This window comes from Natrix helvetica (assembly GCF_964273705.1).
Source record: "Natrix helvetica genome assembly, chromosome: 1".
Taxonomy (NCBI): Eukaryota; Metazoa; Chordata; class Lepidosauria; order Squamata; family Natricidae; genus Natrix; species Natrix helvetica.
The window spans coordinates 47,289,369-47,313,135 of record NC_138548.1 but is presented as its reverse complement, the minus strand read 5'-3'; the positions used below and the strand labels follow the sequence as shown (position 1 = coordinate 47,313,135).

Genomic DNA, 23,767 nt, shown 5'->3' with positions numbered 1-23,767 from the left:
AGGACAGCTGATTGTCACACGTGCATGCATGCCAGAAACCCGGAAGACAAATAGACAAGGCTGCAAGTGCTGGGCGACATGGGTGCACATGCATGCCACAGGTTCACCATCACAATATTTAAAGAGATGAGCTATGGGACAACATAATTTTTATTATGCAAAGTGTTACAGATTTTATGATTAAGGGTAATTAATGTGATTTATGACTGCCATACTGATCTTGCTTTTCTTGCTTCTTCTCTCTGTATTTAATGTATTTAATATTTTTATATTTATGATCTTAGCTGTAACTAATCAGAGTTGTTTTTTAGAGTGAGATGGGTGGCATGTTAATTTAATAAATAAATAAGATGTATAACCCTTCAGATAGCTACACCCTCCACCAGAATACTTTATGTCTGCCTCCTCCCAAATCTCACTAGTTAATATTTTGTCTTTTGCGTGTCTGTTTAGTTCTTTTTGAGTAGTGACGTTCCTTGTTTCTTCCCTCTGGAAAATATTTCTTTAGTTAGACTGTACATCTGGGGGCATTTTCTATAAGTGGGGCTTTATAAAATTTATCCTTGGGCATCCAGCTGTATGTTTGTTTGTTTGTTTTATTGGATTTATATGCCGCCCTTCTCCCAAACGACTCAGGGCGGCATACAACATTAAAAAACACACATCCCGAAAGTTAAAAAGAAATTAAATACATATCCAAAAAAACCAAACCCAATTTATAGGACAATACATTTAAAAAATGAGATAAAATTAACAGGCCAGGCTGGCTTGCTGGAAAAGCCAACTTTTTAGGGCGTGTCGGAAGGACCGGAGGTCAGGGATTATGCGAAGCTCCAGGGGCAGCTCATTCCAGAGGGAGGACGCTCCCACAGAGAAGGCTCTCCCCCTGGGGGTCACCAGTCGACACTGTCTGGCCAACGGCACCCTGAGGAGGGTGGTAATGGGATCGTACTGGACGGTGGGTCAAACCAAATGTTGTCCCAGACAATACATATTTCCACAGAAAGTTTTGGAAAAGCTGGTTTTGAACCTTGGCTTTCATTTCAAAATCATGCCTTAATCATAATCTTCGCATTAAGTGAAATGCTTAAAGCAACAAACTCTGGGTTAAGTCATAACAGTGTCTCACCTTCACCACAGAAAGAATACAGTGTTTTAGCCTTGTGCCATTATGAAAAAGTAGCCAAATAAATAATTCAAAGTGTGCTGTCCTTGGAAATTCAATATGCATAGTTAATTCAATATGTTAATTGTCTGGATAACATTGCCTACTGTACAAGTTCGGTTCTTCGTGTGTAAATGCTTGCCTTCTTGTATAAATAAGATTCATAGTCCTGCTAATAGACAGCATTTTTATATGCAAATGTGTATTTAAGCAATTTCAGTTCATTTTTATTTTATTATTATGTAAAAATGCTACCTGTTTATAATCAACCTACTTGTTGGCTCAGTAGCAAAAACAAGTCCTACATCAGACCATAAATCTACCTCAGTGCTGTTGAACTTGTGGCCTGCTAGATACTTGCTTCAACTATAGTGGTTTCCACCAAGGTCCTCTGTTCCGGTGGGAACAGAGGTTTAATCTCATTGGTCGAAGGGTCTGACAGCTCCCTATAAAAGGACTGCTGTCAGACTCAACCTTCGCTGGATTGTTCTTACTTATTGCACTTTAATAAAGAGCTGTTGTTGCCTTTTAGCCTTGTGTGCCTTTCCATTACCCGATCTAACACTGGCGATGAAAGTGAGATTGGAAGGCAACTAGAACATAGAAATCCAGCAAGTACATCCAGCCTGGAGCTCAGCACAGTTTCGAACAGCCATTTTTTGAGCGGCAAACTTAAAATGTCCTCACAACACATAATGGCCATGCACGCCCCACTGACTCCATAACACCCAGTCACCGAGCACTGGGATTCATTAATGCTGAGGTTCAACTGCTTCCTCGAAGCCAACGACCTCATGGGCCTTTCTGAAGGCCGCAAGAAGAACATGTTCTTCGGATACTATGGCCAGAAAGTGTTCGAAATGGCAAAAGACCTCTCTGAACCAACGCCGCTACAATCGGTCGCTTGGTCCGTGCTCCAGCAGACGCTGAGGACCCACTACGCCCCCAAGCCATCCAAGTATGTTCGCCGGCATGAATTTAACATTCAGAACCAGAAGGAGGGCAAATCGATCAATGAGTATGTTGTGGCACTACGGAAAGCCGCAACGTACTGCGAGTTCCGAGACCTAGATGAACTTATTCTTGACCGCATTATATGCGGTGTGCGGGGCATTAATTTACAGAGGAGGTTACTCGCTAAATCTAACCTCTCTACAAATTGCCTTGGACGAAGCCAGGGCATCTGAATTGGCCATCAAATCCACTGAAACTCCGCAACGCCAAAGCGCTCCACAAGATGTGCGAAAGAGTACACACATACATCGCGAGGCTGCAGAGACCGAGAGCTCAGAACACGAGGAAGATGACAGCTGCCGCATGCGCAGTAGCCACACCCAGCCGGTGCGCAAATTCAAACCATGTCTCCCGCCTTGCGCTAGCTGCGGTGGAGACCATGCCAGATCGGCTTGTCATTTCCGCGACACTATCTGCCAGCGCTGCGAGCAAAAGGGGCACATTGCCAAGGTGTGCTGGAGCGAACTCCCTGCTACTACCTGGCAGCCAAGAAGCACACCAAACTGCCAACAGAGGCCCAACCAAGGGGCCTGGCAGAAGCCACCACAGAGCTCAGAGGATGACACTAGAGTCACCTACCATACCTCAATCGGCCAAGTCCGTACCAGGCAGCCAAAAAAGCTGAAGATCACAGTCCTCATCGAGGACTCTCCATGTGAGATAGAGATTGACACCGGGTCATCACTGATCATCATGCCATGGTCTACCCTCAAGCAGGCTATCCTTAGCCTGAAGAAACAACATCTACACACCCCTGACATCCACCTTCGCGATTACCAGGGGAACCGGGTCCCCATTGTGGGCCAAGGCACCTTCTGGGTGAAATTCAAATGCTTCAGCGGCCAACTCCCAGTGACAGTGGTCAGCGGCAACCTGCAGAGCCTCCTGGGGCTTGACTGGTTCGAAGCCCTGGGCCTAGAAGTGACCGGTATCAACGCCTTGAAAGGCAATGGCGCTGAAGCCATCTTTAAGGAGTTCGAGGACGTCTTCAGCACCGGTCTGGGTAAGTATGTGGGGACTCCAATCTCCTTTAATTTGGACCCCAATATAGCCCCCATAAGGCTAAAATCCAGGAGAGTACCTTTTGCTCTCCGCCCCAAAATTGATCTGGAAATTGACAAGCTCGTAGGCCAGGGAATCCTAGAGCCGGTTGATCACGCATGCTGGGAGACATCTGTCAAATCTGATGGGTCTTTCCGCATCTGCACAGACTACAAATGCACAATCAATAAATCGATCCAACAAAGCGCTTACCCTGTACCCATTGTGCAGTATTTACTACATTCTTTAGGCCCCAGAAAAATATTCGCTAAATTGGACATGGCGCAGGCATACCAACAATTGCCGGTAGATGGCACTACGGTAGAGGCCCAAACCATTGTAATGCACAGGGGTGCATTCAAATATCACCGCCTGCAATTTGGTGTTAGTATCGACCTTGGACTGTTCCAAAGCGTCATGGAACGGCTTTTGCAGGGGATCCCAGGAGTCGTCTCCCATTTCGACGACATCTTGGTATTGGCTGCAAATGAGGCGCAATTTTTCAAACATTTGCAAACAGTTTTGACTAGAATTGGAGACAAAGGCCTCCGACTCAAAAAAGAAAAATGCCAAATTAACGTGCCAAGGGTTGAATTCTTAGGGTACCTAATCGATGGCTCTGGGATTCACCCGACCACCCAAAAAATTCAAGCAATCCAGGATGCCCCTACACCTCGCAATCAAGCCAAGCTGCAGGCGTTCCTCGGGCTCCTCAATTTCTACAGCGTCTTTCTTAAACAGAAAGCCACCGTTGCTTACACCGTCTCCTGGCAAAGATTGTGAAGTGGTCCTGGGGCAGAGCCGAAGCTGCCGCTTTTGCCGTGGTAAAAAGACTTCTGTCAGCAGACACTTTTCTAGTACAGTACAGCCAGACCCTGATGTTGGTGCTGACCTGCGACGCTTCTCCGTTCGGCATTGACGCTGTCCTCAGCCACCGTATGACCAACGGAACCGAGGCTCCCATAGCCTTTTACTCTAGGACCTTGTCCGCTGCCGAGCAGAACTACAGCCAGCTGGACCGTGAGACTTTGGCTGCAGTAAAGAGGTTCCATGAGTACCTATATGGCCGTGATTTGGAATTAATTACAGAACACTGGGCTTACTGGTTGGGGACCGACTTATCCCAGTGTCATTATCACTGCGGATGACCAGATGGACCATCTTCCTAGCTGCCTACTCCTACCGTTTCATCCACCGACCAGGCACCACTTTGGGGCATGCCAACGCTTTGAGCCGCTGCCCGCTGCCTGAACTTCTTGCTGACCCTACCCCTGAGACGCCAGTCCTCCTCATTGACTGCCTTAAGACTGGTCCTGTCTCGTCCAGTGATGTTGCCCGTCACTCTGCAAAGGAGTCCACCATCAAACAAATTTTGAAGTTGGTGTGGAGGGGGTGGCCCAAGGGGCCTGTTGGGGCTGATTTCAAAATGTATTTTAGCAAATGTGATGAGTTATCTGTTGTAAATGGCTGTTTACTGTGGGGGGACCGGGTCGCTGTTCCACCCAAACTGTGCATTGCAGTATTACAGGCTTTACACGTAGAGCATCCTGGAATTGTCAGGATGAAGTCTTTGGCTAGGAATTACGTATGGTGGCCTAACATGGACAGGGAGATCGAACAATGGGTGGCTAACTGCACACTGTGCCAGGAGTCCATACCAGCTCCCCCAGAGACGCTCGCTAAGGAGTGGGAGCAACCTCAAGCAGCGTGGTCTAGGGTGCACATTGATTTTGCTGGCCCAGTTCATGGCTAGACATTCCTTGTAGTTGTGGACGCCTACTCGAAATGGCTAGAGGTAGTCCTGATGACCTCCACTATGGCAGAAGCAGTCATCAAGGTATTACGGAGACTTTTCTCCACACACGGCCTGCCCAATGTCCTGGTCTCTGACAATGGAAAAAAATTAACAGGTATACCCACATCAAGGTGTTTTTGTCCTGACATGTAACAAACCCACAGGTAAATGAAGATGTTTTTGTCCTGACATGTAACAAACCCACAGGTAAATGTTCTCTATCTCTAATTAACATTCACAAATGAGTAACCTCAAAATAGGTGAGTTTCAGAGGGATCCAAGTATTAAAGTTGCACATTACAGGCTCTCTTGATTTTGTGGATTATAATCTGTTCAAGGAACTGAAGGGTGGGGGCATTTTTCAAAAGTGTGTCAACAGCAAGATTTTATGTTGTCCCATTTTCAAACGCCAAGAAATTTCATGTTGACACTTCTCAGGTGCAATTCTGATACAGCTCTTCCAGACAGAAATTTAAACTGAGAGGGTATGAAAAAATATAAATGCTGAATTCAAAAACATCTGCTGTTACACTTTTCATGAAGCATAACAAGCATTATATAAACACCTTTATAAAATCAACATGGAAAGGACGCCTCTTTGAATGGGGCTTGTTCGGACACAGCAGTATTAAGACTCTTCATGTCACTAGTTAAGAATATCCATGGTCAAGGTGTCACTTTACCCTGTCAAACCTGTTATTTGAAAGAGAAGGAAATCAGGTAGTTGATCTTAATAAAAGGCTGGCAAGAAACCATAGAACTATGGGAATTAGCTCATTCTGTCTCAAAAACAAACTTAAAGGAAGCCCTCACAAGCTTTTTCTTAATCAGCAACATCCAATAGGAATATACAGGTGAAACTCGAAAAATTAGAATATCGTGCAAAAAAGTTCATTTATTTCAGTAATGCAACTTAAAAGGTGAAACTAATATATGAGATAAACTTATTACATGCAAAGCAAGATAGTTCAAGCCGTGATTTGTCATAATTGTGATGATTATGGCTTACAGCTCATGAAAACCCCAAATCCACAATCTCAGAAAATTAGAATATTGTGAAAAGGTGCAATATTCTAGGCTCGAAGTGTCCCACTCTAATCAGCTAATTAAGCCATAACACCTGCAAATGGTTCCTGAGCCTTTAAATGGACTCTCTGTCTGGTTCAGTATGAATCACAATCATGGGAAAGACTGCTGACCTGACAGCTGTGCAGAAAACCATCATTGACACCCTCCATAAGGAGGGAAAGCCTCAAAAGATAATTACAAAAGAAGTTGGATGTTCCCAAAGTGCTGTATCAAAGCACATTAATAGAAAGTTATGTGGAAGGGGAAAGTGTGGAAGAAAAATATGCACAAGCAGCCGGGATGACCGCAGCCTGGAGAGGATTGTCAGGAAAAGGCCATTCAAAAGTGTTGGGGACTTTCACAAGGAGTGGACTGAGGCTGGAGTCAGTGCATCAAGAGCCACCACACACCAATGGATCCTGGACATGGGCTTCAAATGTCGTACTCCTCTTGTCAAGCTGCTCCTGAACAACAAACAACGTCAGAAGCATCTTACCTGGCTAAAGAAAAACAGACCTGGTCTGTTGCTCAGTGGTCCAAGTCCTATTTTCTGATGAGAGCAATTTTTGCATCTCATTTGGAAACAAAGGACCCAGAGTATGGAGAAAGAATGGAGAGGCACACACTGCAAGATGCATGAAGTCCAGTGTGAAGTTTCCACAGTCTGTGTTGATTTGGGGAGCCATGTCATGTGCTGGTGTTGGTCCACTGTGCTTCATTAGGTCCAGGGTCAATGCAGCCATCTACCAGGAGATTTTGGAGCACTTCATGCTTCCTTCCACAGACAAGCTTTATGGGGATGCTGACTTCATTTTCCAGCAGGACTTGGCACCCACCCACACTGCCAAAAGCACCAAAACCTGGTTCAATGACCGTGAGATTACTGTGCTTCATTGACCAGCAAACTTGCCTGACCTGAACCCCATAGAGAATCTATGGGGCCTTGCCAAGAGAAAGATGAGAGACATGAGACTGAACAATGCAGAAGAGCTGAAGGCCGCTATTGAAGCATCCTGGTCTTCCATAACACCTCAGCAGTGCCACAGGCTTCCATGCCACGCCACATTGAGGCAGTAATTGCTGCAAAAGGGGCCCAAACCAAGTACTGAGTACATATGCATGCTTATACTTTTCAGAGGTCCAATATTGTTCTATGTACAATCCTTGTTTTATTGATTGCATGTAATGACAGTTGGTCTTACCTGAACTGTTGTTTTAGGAGGTTTTGCAGGATTAGCCAGAATTAGGGTATTGTGATGTCCAATTGGCCTCGAGACAGAGTTAATTTGAAGGCACGCCTCTGTGCTCCTTGCTTTTGGTTCCCAGTTTCAATGAGTCAAGCCCACTGCAAAACCCCTGAAAACAAGTCATAAGGGAACACACCCTACCCCCTGAACTCTCCCAACCCCTGGAACAATGCTAGGACGGGAACCTGGCTAATCCTGCAAAACCTCCTAAAACAACAGTTCAGGTAAGACCAACTGTCATTTTCCGGAGGAATTTTGCAGGATTAGCCAGGATTGGGACATACCCAAGTTAACGTTCCTCAGGGGGGGGCACTATTGGTCCTGGGCCCCTCATGCGCTACTACCTGTTGTAACACCCTACAACCAAACACCGCATCAGCCGATGCAAACGTGTCTAACCTGTAGTGCCTGATAAAGGGAGACGGGGACGCCCATGTAGCCGCCCTGCAAATCTGCACAATAGGCACATGTGTGGCCCAGGCCGCCTAGGTAGCCGCACTTTTTGGTGGAGTGTGCTGTAATGCCCTGGGGCACCAGAAGGTGCTGAACCTCATAGGCCAATGCAATGTCTAGTTTGATCCACCTTCCTATAGCCGAGGAGGACACCCTCTTCCTCAGGGAAGACGGATAAAAGGAAATGAAGAGCGCCTCAGACTTCCTGAGGCCCTCTGTGCGCCTCAGGTAAATGCGCAAGGCACGCCTGACATCCAGCCGGTTCCAAAAGTGCTCCCCTATTGTGAGAGGGTCCGGACAAAAACCTGGTAATACCTCCTCCTGTGACCTGTGGAAAAGGGAGTTAACCTTGGGAACAAAAGTCGGATCCAGTCGCAAAACGACCCGATTATTGTGGAATGTACAAAGATCCGACCTGGAGGACAACGCCCCCAGTTCGGAGATACGATGGGCTGAGGTGACTGCCACAAGAAACACTACCTTAAGGGTTACGAACTTCAGGTCAACCGTCCTCAGAGGTTTGAATTGTGCTCCCATCATTGCTAGGAGAACTGTAGTGAGGCTCCATGTCGGAAACCTGTGGACTACTGGGGGCGGAAATTCCCCGCACCCTTCAAAAACCTCTTAATTAACGGGACCTTGGAAAGTGGAAGGAGCCCCTGTTCCCGAATAATCGTGGAGAGGACCGCCACCTGTCTCCTGAGGGTGCCATGTGAAAGCCCCCTATCCAATCCATCTTGGAGGAACTCCAAGACGTGCAGTACCGAAGCCTTGCAAGAATTCGCTCCCGAGACCCGGCACCACTCTGCAAAGACCCGCCAGATGGAATCATAAATCCTAGTGGTGGAACCCTTGCGTGAAGCCTCAATTGTGGAGATCACCCTCTGTGAAAGCTGGGAGGCCCTTAGGTGCTCCCACTCAATCTCCACATGGCTAGCTGCAGCCACTGTGGCTCAAGATACACCAGGTTCCCCTGTCTGAGGTCCACATCCCTCCCCGGGATCCTCCACGGGTGTAACACTGACAGGCACATTAGGTCCACAAACCACGCCCAGCGCGGCCAGTAGGGCGCCACTAAGATGAGCTCTGCCCTCTCTGATATCACTTTCTGAACTACCCTAGGGAGAAGGGGAAAGGGAGGGAAGGCGTAGAGCAGGCCCTCCGGCCATGGAATCCAAAGCGCGTCAACTCCCTTCTTTCAACTCCTTTCCGGCCCTCTTGTGCTGTTATGCATGAAGTACATAGCTGCCGGCAACACCACGCAGCGCGCCACACGGTCTTCGCTGTCCCACGCTGCTCCAGGCCTCCTGGTGTCGATCTGGGCCTGCAGGGCCTTGCCACCGCTGCTGCAGAAATGATGGCCACCCAGGAAGGCAGGGATGAAAACGAGGCTTCGTAGTAGCCTCTGCCCCAGCCGATGCGGCCCGCAGGAATTGAGGCCCCAAAATGGCTGCCATAATGGCACCCTGCCTCTAAAGCCCCAAGAAGCAACTTTTAAATCCCTTACCGGTGGCCGGGAGCGAGCCACACCAAGGGGAGGCTTCCAGGTATCAGATGGAGGCAAGGGGAAGAAGGCAGGGAGAAGGAATTTGCAGGATGGCACTGGATTGTTTTTGGAAGAATCAGAAACCAAAAGCAACCTGTCTTTCTTCGGCCAGACAGAGTTGAAACTGGGAACAAGTAGCAAGGAGCACAGAGGCGTGGCTTCAGATTAACTCTGTCTCGATGGCAATTGGACATCACAATACCCTAATCCTGGCTAATCCTGCAAAATTCCTCCGGAAAATATTCTAATTTTCTGATATTGTGGATTTGGGGTTTTCATGAGCTGTAAGCCATAATCATCAGAATTATGACAAATCACGGCTTGAACTATCTTGCTTTGCATGTAATAAGTCTATTTCATATATTAGTTTCACCTTTTAAGTTGCATTACTGAAATAAATGAACTTTTGCACGATATTCTAATTTTTCGAGTTTCACCTATTTAGAATAGTAATCTTAAACTACAACATTATTACTAAATTGATTCCAGATTTTCTCTACATACAAAAGTGTTATTAAAGTGTCACTAAATTGTGTTATTATAGAATCAGCGCAGTCTGATGAACAGAGCACTGGAAAAAGGCTCTTGTGCTGTTATGCATGAAGTACATAGCTAGCCCAATCAACTATAAAAAAATCAAAAGTTATTTCTAGGGCCAAAGACTTCTGAATTTCCTTCCATGAAGGGCAAGGGATGTGCATGACAGAGCAGTTGAGGAAGTGATTCTCTGCTCAAACAGAAGCAAGATGACACCCACATATATCTATATACAATCTTCAGAACAGGATTTAGGATTTAAAACAAGGATTTAGATTGTTTATTCAGTGGAGATACACACTGAATGTACACATACGTTTTCATACTTTTAACTTTTGCCTTGCTTTTGAAAGATACAATGCAGGTGAAAAGTAGTTACAGTTGTTACCATGTCTTTTCGAAGATTATTATAATGATAAAATAGGAAGCGAACTATGTTCTACTCAATGATATTTTATAAACATATAAACCAGATACCGTAGATTCTTTATCAATGGTGAGTGGTTTCTGTCACTCTGTATTATGTACGGTATAACTTCAGGTCATTTGCTCTGCTCTTTTGAACTGGTGCCTTTAAACTTAACATGCATGGTAGTAAGAAAGAATGCAATATAGAATGCGTGTATTCATTCATTAAATCATGAATAGGTATTGATCATCTTCAGCCTCAAAAGTTTATTGGGTGACCATGAATCACTTTTCCTTTGCCCAAATTACATCATGTGTACATTTCCTATAAGGAAAAATAGGAAAAAGGAGGGGAATGTATGCTGCTCTGCTATCTTTGTACAAAAGTGAAATATAAATGTAAGTAAATCACCATGTTGTACTATTGTGGTTTTTTTTACATTGTACTGTCTTTACAATCTGCATTGATTAGCTTGACATGCTAAATACAGGACCATAAAGAAGCATGTTAAGATCTCTGATCAGTGAAAAATAAATACTAGAACCCCTGACACATGCCTGATTGTCAACACCTCAGTTTTTCAGTCTTCACATATCTTCGGTAGAAAACTCTCTTGCAATTATAAATTGCAAGTAATTTTTATTAGGAATAAGGTGAACACTGATTATCAATGACAATGATTCATATATAATTGTGAACACAGTCTCAAGGAAAAGAACTAAGGACAAATAGAAGAGGCAGTCCTTAACTTATGATTGCAACCAGGACCAGATTTCTTGTCATTATGATGATATGTCAAGACACCACATGACTAGACTCTCTGAATACACAGTAACTCCATGTTTGCTTTTTGACACTGTGTTCCAGTGATGTTTTCTCAGAATGGCAATGGTGATGGTGGATGATGGTTGGCTGGGGAATTATGGGAGTTGAAGTACACAAGTCTTAAAGTTGCCAAGGTTGAACACCCCTGCTCTAAACTGATAAACCCCTATTAAAAGAGAACATCAATGCCTGAAACACAGCATACATTCAGACATTATTCAAAACAATCCAAAAAAACCAATCTGTTTTTTTTAAATCCCATCTAACAGCTCCACAATCAGAGAACTGCCCAACTCAAAATCTCCAGTCACCTCGAATAGGAAGTCTTTTGTCTTTGTATCCTATCAGCTTTGCCTTCTGCTTCTAAAAGCCAGGAGAATACACATGAACCTTTTAGATAAAGCCTTAGCAGCAAATCATGATTCTTTTAGGTTAAAGCCCTGAAATCCACACTGTGTTTTTGTAGTTATTCAAAAGAAATAAATCATCTGCTATTAAACTCAATGTATATCTTAAAACTGTAGTCCAACCTGTAATTCTTAAACAATCTATCCTAATCTTGAAATAGAACAAGAAGTCTCTAGAAGGAAGCGGTGGACCTTTACTTCCCTTGTGTCAGGAGCTACATACTCTCATATTTATACCATCCCTCCTGTATTATTCATTTTCCATCATTCCCTGCTTATACTTTGGTAGGGTTAATTTGTGATGAAAAAATCATGGCACCCATATGATAGTATCAAAGGGATTTGGTATCTCTTTGCTCTTGTCTAATGGTTGCCTAGCCAGAAATGAACTCTCAAAATTTGGAGCCACATTATTAGGCGTATATATCTTTGGGGGCACAATAAAATACTACTGGATTACAATTTACTATATTCAAGTACTACAAATCTATGCATACCCTATTTCCATCTCCAAAATCTTCTTCAGCAATACAACCTTCAGGAAGTGCGATAAATTACACTTTATATTATGAGAGAAATATTAAATGTGTTGAATTACTTTTTCCAATTTATCACTGTCCAGAAGGATTGGATTACATAGCTCTAATCAATGGTAATTGTCATAGTAGATTAGAAAAATAGAAAATACAAAGGATTTTTTTTGGAATGAAGTAAAAAAAACTGTTTCTTAATTGAATGAATAGGGCTACTCAAGGGTGTGAAGCAGTATGAATAGAAATAAAAATAAAAGTGATTAAACAATTTTGGACATCACCAATTCATGCTAATCCTGACATGAAACTGAAGACTGGGACCGTTGGAAATAACATTTCAAGATTAGCATGAGCTAGTGATGTCAAATAATAGAACTGAAATGAATACTAGGTCCCAACATTCACATAGGAAGTAGTACATGCTGTGAAAATGCTGCAAATGATAAGGCTGCAAGTGTAGATGATGTAACCGTATTTAATCTGTTTATGAGGACTGTGATCTGTGAAATCAAATTTGGGTCTATCACTGGGACCAGATATTTACGCTTCCAAGCTTTCCGACTTATGCTGGTGCTCTTCAGGGAAATTCTCTACTGGAATATGTGCTTTGGGCTGTTCTGTGAGTCACATTTATGTAGTGCCTTCATTACTGTGATCTGTGTTTGCGTATGCACAGAAGCGTTGCATGGAAGTGTGCACATGAACACAAGCGAACTGGTAGTAAACCGGTTAGCAACCCACCACTGAATCAGACCTTTAACAACCTCTTAAAAATAGGAAAAGATGCTGATGAAAGCTGTTCAGGTACAAATAATGAAGCTGTTTGTGCTTGCCCCACCATCTGCTATTCTCTTGGTGTTGAACTGAGGCTCCTTAGTGATGGACTTTTATGCACTAAGGTTCCCCCTTCTTGCCCTTGACCTCTGGCTGGTGAATAAGAATAGAAATAACAGGGACTTGCTGTCATTTGCATCAAGTAGAATTACCAGGCCAAACCTAAACATCTAATTATGGCCCAACAGCCAGTGTAGTGTAGTAACACAGAGAGGAATACTTTCGCTTAACCCAAAACAATGTTAATCTTAACTGTTAGAATGATTGTTATGAGGTCTTTAAAATGTTAACATTTCATGAACTTGGAATGTGCAAAATATGCTCTCTTTCCCTAAGCGGAACAGATTCCTAGAAAGAGGCTCACCTGGTTTCACTTTCTAATCATGGCTGTTTGTAGTTCCCAGGGGAACAGACCCTTTGATATTTTACCACAATACAGCTGTTCCAAATAAGGTAAGAATTAACCCCAAAGTGACCTTTCCCCCTTCTAATCAAGTGAGTGTCAGAGTAACCACAATACTGTAGGTCTCTTGTTAAATGCAGATTATAAACTGCATCTCATCTCAAGCGCAATCTTCCACATAATCCTGTACAGTATTTGTTTTATGTATACTGTAGATGTGTCTAAATGGTTTACTTTTATCTTGTTCTTGTAGTTCAATGCAATTAACTTGTGTTAACTCATGTTTATCAAATTTGACAGACAGGAACAACACCACAGAAAGGGAGTTTTAGTTGGCAGAATACATTCCTTATTAAACTGGATTAAAGGGCAATTGACTTTAACCTATCTCAATCGTGTCTTGGGTTCAATAAACTGTAGTCATCATAGAAAATTGCAGGGCAACCTATCTAACATTCAAGATGGCCTTGATTCAAAATACGGTTCTTAATCTGTTTTTCAATTATTGCAAATCAGGCAACAGATGGGGTAAAAAGTGCCAGCCAGAAGTGGCCCAGGTCATTTTGTTGATTGAGACAAAAAAACCCAACTACACACCATATATCTAGCATAGCTATGAATTGACAGTTAACTTAGGGGATACTGTCTACAGCAGTCCTTGACTTATAACCACAACTGGTCCCATAATGTCTTGCTAAGACATTGGTTAAGTGAGTTTTGCCCCATTTTGGAACCTTTCTTGCCACAATTGTTAAGTGAACCACTGCAGTTGTTAAGTTAGTAACACAGTTGTTAAGTGACCCTCTCTTCCTCACGGACTTTGCTTGTCAGAAGGGTGCAAAAGGTGACTACATGACCCTGGACACTGCAACGGTCATAAATACATGGCAGTTACCAAGCATCTGAATTTTGATCACTTGACCATGGGGATGCGAGTTGTGTGTATGTGAGTATGAGTAGATTTCTGTGTTGGGTTGTTTTTTGCCCTCCGGAGGCGGGCGAAAAATGGCCAAAAATGAAGGCCAAAGTCAGCTGGCTAGTGGGCATGCGCACTGGAGCTGACAGGGCAACCCCTCGTGTGCCCTAAGAAATGGCTCCGCGTGCCACCTGTGGCACGCGTGCCATAGGTTCGCCATCACGGATTTAGGGGATATCTGTATTAAGTCAGCACAGGTCTGGTAACCTTAAGGTGTACTATTTCTGATCCAACCTTTTGTAGCCATGCTGGTATTTTTTTAATGCATATATACTGAAAAACATTAAATATTGTTGGACTCATTAACAAATTAGGAAAGCTAAAACTGTTATCTTATGAAGGGTTAAAACTGTTCTCTTATGAAGGGTTAAAATATAAAGAGGCTGTTACAAACTACTACTATTTAATTTCATCTACTACAGAACTCAAGTTAGAAAGGTCTCATTTTCTTTGCCCAACAAAGAAGAGTAATAAATCAGACAAAGGAAAAACTCAAATACATTGAGGGTGAAAACTTCCCTTGAGGAAGTAACACAGCCTACTTCTATTGTTGCTTAGGAACCTCCAAAACTATTTTTATTGTTCAATTTAAATCAGGCACATTTTCACATAGTAACCTGTTCACCTCCAGCAAGTAAAAAAATTATAACACACATTTTTCTTTTAAAAACAAGACAAAAGATCCCAGAAAAGTTAAAGAAAGAAAGAAGCAAATGGCACAGCTATTTTACATGTAGAGCAAAAAATTATTTAATTTTCCAAGAAACAAAACTGGATGCAGAATTTGAAGAATGTTCCATATTTTCACTTCACTTAAAAAAAAAAAAAGGGGGGGGGGTAAAATATTTGCTTCGGATAATGCCTGATTTGCACTCTGAGAAAACAAAAAGCCATTTCTGAGAGAAAGGCACCAGCTTGACAAAGCTGTAATATAATTAAACATTTGGAGATAGATAGGGGAATGTAAAGAAAGAAAAACATGCCCAATCTTGTTATTAGACCTCCAGCTCTTACACTTTCTATTCAGTTTACAACAACTAGATTTATGAGCCTGTAAAAATTAGAGCAGCAGCCTGGAACTGGGAAGATGCTGGAACTCAGCTGACCTTGAGATAAAAGTCAACATTTGTGTTATTGGTCAGAAATAGTGCGGGGGAATCTCCATGGTACATTATTTTGATAGCAATCATGAGTGCAAAATAATCATCTTGACTGCAGGATTGCTTTTCCTTAACAAATTTGGTCCACATTACCAGTTCCCATTGTTCAATTTTGCTTTTCTGCATAACTCGGAATGCAAAGCATTTATGATCCAGAGATATATTAAATCACTCTATTCTTATTTCTGTTTTCTTAATTACTCTATGAAAGAAACTAGAAAATACATGTAATATTTTCAGAAGAGCAGAATTCTGTGGCCAGAATTAATTTACACCTATTTTAAAATCTAGTCAACTAGGAGTCTCCAAAACGTATATCAGCTGACCAACATCTGCTGCATTATGGGAACACTTATAATAAATGCAAACTACAGATGAAGAAGAGGCTGGTTCTCAGATACTGTACAATAGGAGTTCTCCATATGATTAAAATTCATCTACTATTGCCATGGATACTTAGAAATTTACTCTTCAACCTGTCACCTACCATATATATTGCTATTATTTATTACCAGCTCTGATCAATTGCTTTAAAATTTTGTTTTAAAAGCATTCCTATAATTATATTTTCAAGCACCATATTTAACTTATATTCTTTTAATTAAGATTTTTTTTTACTAATGAAGAAATCAGTATAAATTTTACAAGGCAGGAAAATATGAATTTTAATATAAATGAGTTTAGCATATATTGCCTTCCTTGAATACCATTTTGCTGCAGAATATAAATTGACTGAGGAAGACGCAGAGTCTTAACAAAGGGCAAAATCACCAAAAGAAAGGAATAATAAGATGAAACATCAGCAGACAATTCCAAAAAACGCTACCCAGACATACTAATATTTTCTACATCGACAAAGAAACTACAACTGCACTGTATATTGTTTGCACAGAGTATGATATTCAAAAGTGTAAAAAAAGTTACTTTGTTAAAATGTACTGAAAATTCAGAATATGGAAGCTTCTAAGTTAGCTCTCTACGGAACTATATCCCCAAATATGAAATGAAAAAAAGCAGAGATACTTTTGAATCATATTTAACTCTGGATGAATGTCTGAATACATCCATGGACATTTCTAGACAATATGAAAATGCCTTGCTACTGCCTTCTTTGGGATTATTTTTTCAATTTCTACTCCTATTTTACAGTTTTTCCCATCCAAACACAAGCCAGTCAGACCTTACTTAGAATCCAAAATTAGAGAATGTCTGTCAGATTTAAGAATTAAGCATATGCATATTAATTACCAGTAAGTAGCATAAAACTAATGTGGAATGTTTTTGGATAGTAGAATCCATTTTAATTTTTTTATTAATTCATCTTAAATTAAAATCAGAAAAATAAAATCAACTGGATTTGAGCAATATTATGCTTCAAATTGTGATCCCAATCTTCTTTTATATACAATGACAGCTTCAGGGCCATCAACCATCTCTATCAATGTACCGAAAAGTTGTAATGGAACGTGTGGATGACTGTGAGGGATGAGGGCAGTGGTGGGATTCAATTTTTTTTACTACCAGTTCTGTGGGCATGGCTTAGTGGGCCTGGCATGGCTTTGTGAGTGTGACAGGGGAAGGATACTCTAAAATCTCCATTCCTCCAGCGGAAGGTTACTGCAAAATCTCCATTCCCTCACAATCAGCTGGGACTCGAGAGGCAGAGAAAGATGGGGGCGGGGCCAGTCAGAGGTGATATTTACCAGTTCCCCAAACTATTCAAAATTTCTGCTACCGGTTCTCCAGAACTGGTCAGAACCTGCTGAATAACACCTCTGGATGAGGGGAAGAGATGCTTCCTAGGAAACAATTATGGGAGGGTGGGAGGGGTCCCCATTAGCTTAATGGTCATAGAAAGAAACTTAGATCTGCTCTAATGGATTAAGAGATGATGAGGTGTTTGTGCCTTCAGTCTTGCAAGATTCTGTTAGGGTAGCTTTGCAATAAAGTAGAATTAACTCATCTAGTCATGTTTCCTGTCTGGTTTATCTGCAAGGGCTGACAAGATTACAGGAAGTCTTTTTAAAGGATATAATTTTGAATAGAGATAATATTCTTGAAAGTTAAAACCATACCTCCTTTTAGTACTCATATCCTGATCATTCTGGTAATAAGAGACTTATCAAGACTTTATACAGGAATATATTTTATAAGTTGAAACAAATAAAAATCACAAATTAGCTGATTATATTTTACTAGATTATATTTCAGATAATACAGAAATCGGGATTTCCCCACCAATTTAGCTCTGAGTGTTAGTGCTGATGAAATAATGATAGACTGTGTTATAGCAATTAATCAACTGGTCAATCTGAAACTAAATATACACTGCTGGATAATTTGAGTGGTATGAGCTTAAACTGATCAACCATAAAATAATGTTCAAGTTCTAGATGTGCTCATTCAGGTGAATAGTAAATGTTAGATAAGGACCAGTGATTTTTCTTGCTAATAATAACATACCATTATGATACTTTATTTAACTTTAAACTGCCAATGCCACCTCCATACAGAGGAATTTAGTTGTGTAGGTTCTATTTTAGACTTGACCTGAGAGTTTTTCATTTAAAAAAATATTAATAGTTACCAATTTTATATAACTTCACATGCTTTTACCAAAAAAGACTGACATTACTCATACAATAAAAGTTTGGACTAGTTGAGCTACACACACGTTATACAATCTAAAAACATAGAGGAAACCTTCAATTCACATTTTAATTTGCTACTGATATGTGCTTTCCATGTAAACATTTCAGCCTAAATCAAGTTACATAATGACGTAACTAAGAAATCAAAAGAAATAATTACTCTCTGGCTCAACAATGGATGCTCTGATAGACCATTCTTGGACTTTAGTAAGCCAAAGTATCAATTTTCTAAAGAGACTTTACATGAAAAATAGAATTTGAAAAGATTTTACTGCAGCAAATTCATGTCCCAAAGTTGCTTTTCAAAATGCAACTGAACTTTCTTGGAGGTTTTTTTTCCCTTCCTTGAAAAGGTTTTAGCTTTTTATCCAAGAAACTTCTTTAGTTCCTTTTTTTTTCAAGGAAAAAAACAACCCAAGAATGTCCAGTAATACAGATTACGGTGAATATGCTGCGTGTCTATGGAGATTCTCAATCATCCAGGGCAGCAGATTCACTATAATCTGCATTATTGTCTAAAACTAGCCAATGGACATTATCTACCTGAATTCATTCCCGTGATAGAAACAAATGTCTGCACTTTTACAGGGCTCAGTATTTTTCTTAACATATTTCAAGGATCAGAACATATTGAAAATTTCAGTTTCATATTCACATTCATAAACACAGCTTCCTCTGGTCTTCTCTTGTAACAAAATGTTTTATAGTATTTTTCTGGCAGATGGTATTGCAGATAAATGCATGTATACACATATACCTGATAGTAGGTTTTGATGTTCCTGACCAAAATAGTGAGGTTTTGAATCCGTAGGTTTACATCATTGTTGACATGCTCGTTGAAGCGTTGGTTTGTTGGCCGTGGATCTCTATAAGAAAAAGATTAGTATTTAGAACAATTACACCAATTTGAAAATTAAGCCTTTTAAAATATTATTAAAAACATTTCCCAACTTAAACTTCTTCATAGTAACCTGATGCTCAAAACCTATAGGAAGGTTAACAGAATGGAGTGATAAGGAGATAAGGCTCATGGGTCTTATCCGCTTCCTCCAACTAGTACACATACGCAACTGGAGAATTTGGACATCCAACCTTAAATATGCTACACTAGAACTGTGCTCTCCAAGAGTTCTCAGAGTTGTAGTCTGATATTTCTGAAAGGTATCAATGTTATAGCAGGCACTGAATGATGATAGTTCAGAAATGTTAGTGTAATGCAAAGGTAAAGGTTCCCCTCACACATATGTGCTAGTCGTTCCCGACTCTAGGGGGCGGTGCTCATCTTCGTTTCAAAGCCAAAGAGCCAGCACTGTCTGAAGATGTCTCCGTGGTGAAGGCTCAGGGAACACTGACTATTATATCAAGACTATGATATAAACGGGAATGGTTAAAGGTAAAGATTCCCCTACACATGGTGCTAGTCATTTCCGGCTCTAGGAGCGGTGCTCCATTTCAAAGCCGAAGAGCCAGCGCTGTCTGAAGACATCTCTATGGTGATATGGCCAGCATGACTAAATGCCGAAGGTGCACCGAGCGCGTTACCTTACCACCAAAGTGGTCCCTATTTTTCTACTTGTATTTTTTACATGCTTTCAAACTGCTAGGTGGGCAGAAGCTGGAACAAGTAAGTGCTAGGGCTCATTCCATTATGCGGCACTAGGGATTTGAACCGCCGAACTGCCAACCTTTTTGATCGACAAGCTCAGCATCTTAGCCACTGAGCTACCACGTCCCCTTAGTGTAATGTAGTCTAGTCTTTTTCTCTGTGTGGTAGTTTCAATGTGTACATAGCATCTGTACAACTTCCTAAACCCAAAGCCCTGACCTTCCCTAGTGATCTTCCATCCAAATACTAAAACAGGCCCAATTTTTCATGGTTTCTAAACTCACAAGGATGACACAATCTTCTTCCCCGTGTACTTCTTTCACTACATATACTGAGTTTTCATTGATGGGGTATCATTTTAAAACACAATATTCCATCTGCGTACTATAAATCATAAAAGTTGTATAATTAATTATACATCCTGTACCTATATTGCCTCATATATTATTCACATCAGGCTGCAGTTTTAATCTAGACCAGTTATTTCTCAACCTTTGGAGAGTTTGAGATGTATGGACTTCAAGGTCACAACACAGCTGGATTTTATCAGTGTTGGGTAACATTGTCTAGATCAAAATTAATATAGTGAATAGTATCAAAATAGTTGAAAGATGAAAGAATGTGATTTTTTTTTAAATAATCAAACTAGTAATCACTTAGCAAACAATAGTGGTGCTTATTGTCCAATTTTAGAAATGACTGAAGAGCTAGTTTACACCAGTCTGAACAGAACTTCTTAGATTAATGTCTCTCAACCTTGGCCACTTTAAGATGGGTGGACTTCAATTCCCAGAATTCTAGGAGTTAAAGTCCACCCATCTTAATATGGCCAAGGTTGCAAAACACTTTCCTAGATCATCCCACTATATTAGCATGTAGATCAGGCAAAGTGACATCTTCATTATATCTAGCTAATTATATTTACAATGCACAAAACCTAATCACAATAGTAGTTAAGTAATAAAGCTTAAGAGCAATTTGTATAATAATGGCAGACATTCACTTTGAATAGGGCTTGTTTTAAGTTAAGCCACCTTTTCTAAAATATTTGGAAGTTTCATTCAATAGTTAGAATGCTATACTTTGATTGTGAAGACCCCAGTTCAAATCCTCAAACAGCTACAAAATTCACTGAATTACTTTGTGTCAGTAATCTCTTTCATTCCAACCTGTTCCATTATTGTAATACAAGAGAAGATGGGGTATAAATCCAAACAAAAAAACAAAAAAACCACACCCTTAATCACACTTTATTGTTATAAGCCACTCACTAAATCTACTGACTAAAGTAGATCAAACTCAAGTTAGTATTTAGTTGCTAATATATTAAAAATATTTTATATTATGCTCATAATATACAAATTATTCACAAATCCTACAAAGGTTCCTTGGACAAATATGAGCAAACTAAGCGCACATAATCCAGAGATGATGGAGAAAGAAATGCTGTTGCAACTACAGAGGCTACATCAATGGTAAAGCTGGAGATTTGCCCAGAGCTGGCAGTAGTAGGACTTTTTCCTGCTCTGCCTCAGGCCACTGTCTTAACAGGAGGCATTAAGTATGCAGACAAGTGAGGAAGGCAGACATTCACTAACAAAAGAAAAGCTGTAATTAAGAGACGTTTAATGCAATTCATCCGCATGACAGAAATCAAATGCAAAATAATAATTTAAAGAATTGTAGGAAGTGATCGCAAAAGCAGGTGCCTCAGGATTTAAAAAGATGTCTGGAAAAGATTACTACTTAAAACTTTGGAATCTAGATTGTTAAAGCAGCTTCACTGCAAAAGATACAACTTGGCCACAAAGCAGCAAATTTAACTGTCAACCAAAAATCTATAACTCCTCTTTTCTCTCAGAGACATCAGTTTTATTAAATTCTAGCCAAAAAGGATTGCCATATCTGATAGTGAAATGGAAGAACAGAGTTGTTATGGGCAATGTAAGATATGGAACAAGGAGTAGTTTATATACCTGTCATTTCTCTTATCATCCACCAAGCCAAAACAAGCAACCTTTGAAAAAAGGGAGAAAGGCTTCCTTCATACTGTTATATCACTAAGAAAGCATTCGATATAGAAGGAAAAGTAGCATTTTGGGCAACCTGACAGCTAAGGCTATATTATCTCTTTTCTATTGACAAGGTAATGGAAAAAGTGGCTTGATTCCATCCCAAATGCTGGAGTTTGCTTCTCTCTTCCGAGAAGCCAAGGTCTGCCACTCATTAACATCAGCATTCTCAAACATTTGGCTCATGGAGTATTTTGCACCACTTGGCATTATCCCAACTCGAGCTGGGGCCTACCCACACCACCACTCCTCCTCCTCCTCCCTCTAGCTTTAGGGTGAGAAGTATGGCTCCATACACAGGTGGAATAGGCTAAAGCTGTAGGAAGGAGCTGCACCATGCAACCAGAGAAAGGTTAAGACTTTTATTAACACTTTTGCTTTGATGGCCCCCTTCTCTCCATAAAAATAATAATATATTAAAATGTGTATTTCATATGATTTTATTTAAAACATTTTCATAGCCACCCAACTTAAATCAAACTCTGGGTGGCTTACAATGAAGACTATAACACAAAATACAAGCCAAAAAAGCAATAACAAAAAAAGCAAAATAAAAAGTCTGGTAATACCTCCAAGAGGCAAAGAACATTCTCTCCTACTCTAACCCTATTCCTATCCTATCCCAGTTGCCAACTTTTAAGATGACTGAACTTCAATTCCCAGAATTCTCCAGCCAGATTACCATTTTAAATGCTCTCCTAAAAATTAAAAGGTTTGGGGGCCTCTTAGTCTTCCAGGAGGAAGCCCTCCCCATAGAGGAGAGACTATAATGGAAAAGGCCCACAAAATGCCAATGTTTAAGGGAAAGGACCTGCAGCACGTCCACTTTATTCATTCTGGTAGGACGGGAAGATATTCTCAGGGACAGGAAGTCACACAGATATCCTGCTCCTGGATTTTGTAGGACTTTAAAGGTGATAACCAGTGCTTTGAATTGCACCCCTGAAGGAAACTGGGAGGCAGTGAGCCTGTACAAAAGGGATGTAATATGGGCAAACTTGGGGCATCCAACACTTCAATATTGTCTTCATACAGATAGATAGTAAATGATATATTTATAAGTAGTGTTTAATAATAATCAATTGTTGCCAATTAATTATATCTGTGGTGTATCTTCAGACTTACTACGTTGTAGTATTCATACTATGTTCACAGGTAATAAGATAATTGGTTTAGTGTTCAAATGATTTGTCTGTTTTTTATTAAATGTGTTTAACTGTTATTGTGTTGTCATTACTAGTTAGAAGTGTAGTATCAAAAGGTGGGAATTACTGCATTATCTTGGTGGCATTTAGCATATGATTGAACTTGTAATTTGAATAGTACCATATTTATTCGAGTATAACGCGCACACGTGTATAACGCGCACCCCTAATTTTCGATTAAAAATCGGTATAAAATTTTGTTTCACACCAAGCATTGTAATTGACAAAAAAAAATTGTTGAACACGTGCGGCCATGATAAAAATCAGCAGGTCGTCTTCTGTGCCGTCCATTTTATTGCTGATGCCGTAACGTGTGAGTGAGGTGAGGAAATGAAGCGGCGACCATACAGCGGATAATAAGAATTCTCACCCCCAGTTCGGGCCGCCCACTGTACGCGACGAGGGGATGGTTTTTTTTTCTTCGCCCTCGCGTACAGTGAGCGGCTGCAGCCCGGAAAAGGCGCAGTGCGAATTTACAATTCGCCTGCGCCCTCAATGGACCGGCCGCCACTGCCACCCCACCCCAGCCCTCGTTTATAACGCGCACCCAAACTTTGATTTCTTTTTTTGGTAGAAAATTTTGCGCGTTATACTCGAATAAATACGGTATTTGTATTTTTTTTTTGGTAGGTTATGTGTTTTATTTACTGGATACATTTTCAAGGAAATGAAAGACGTGAAAATAAGTAATTTCTACTTCATTTCATCTTTATGAGGCCTAATGGGTGCACTGCATCCAGTGACAAAAGAAGCTAGCTATAATGGGGTTTCCTTCCTTCCTTCCTCATTCACAATCTAATTTTAGAGGGGGAGCCGGACC

General features: G+C 40.9%; 1 protein-coding gene across 3 annotated transcripts in view; it reads right to left on the bottom strand.

Annotated features, from left to right (window-relative positions):
- Positions 1–23,767, bottom strand: part of CCDC88C (coiled-coil domain containing 88C) — a 110,956-nt gene that overhangs the window by 60,406 nt on the left and 26,783 nt on the right. For all 3 annotated transcript variants that reach the window (XM_081937292.1, XM_081937293.1, XM_081937294.1), the window contains exon 3: positions 18,822–18,930. In XM_081937292.1, coding sequence (XP_081793418.1) covers positions 18,822–18,930 — 109 coding nt within the window. The remainder of the gene's footprint in view (positions 1–18,821; positions 18,931–23,767) is intronic.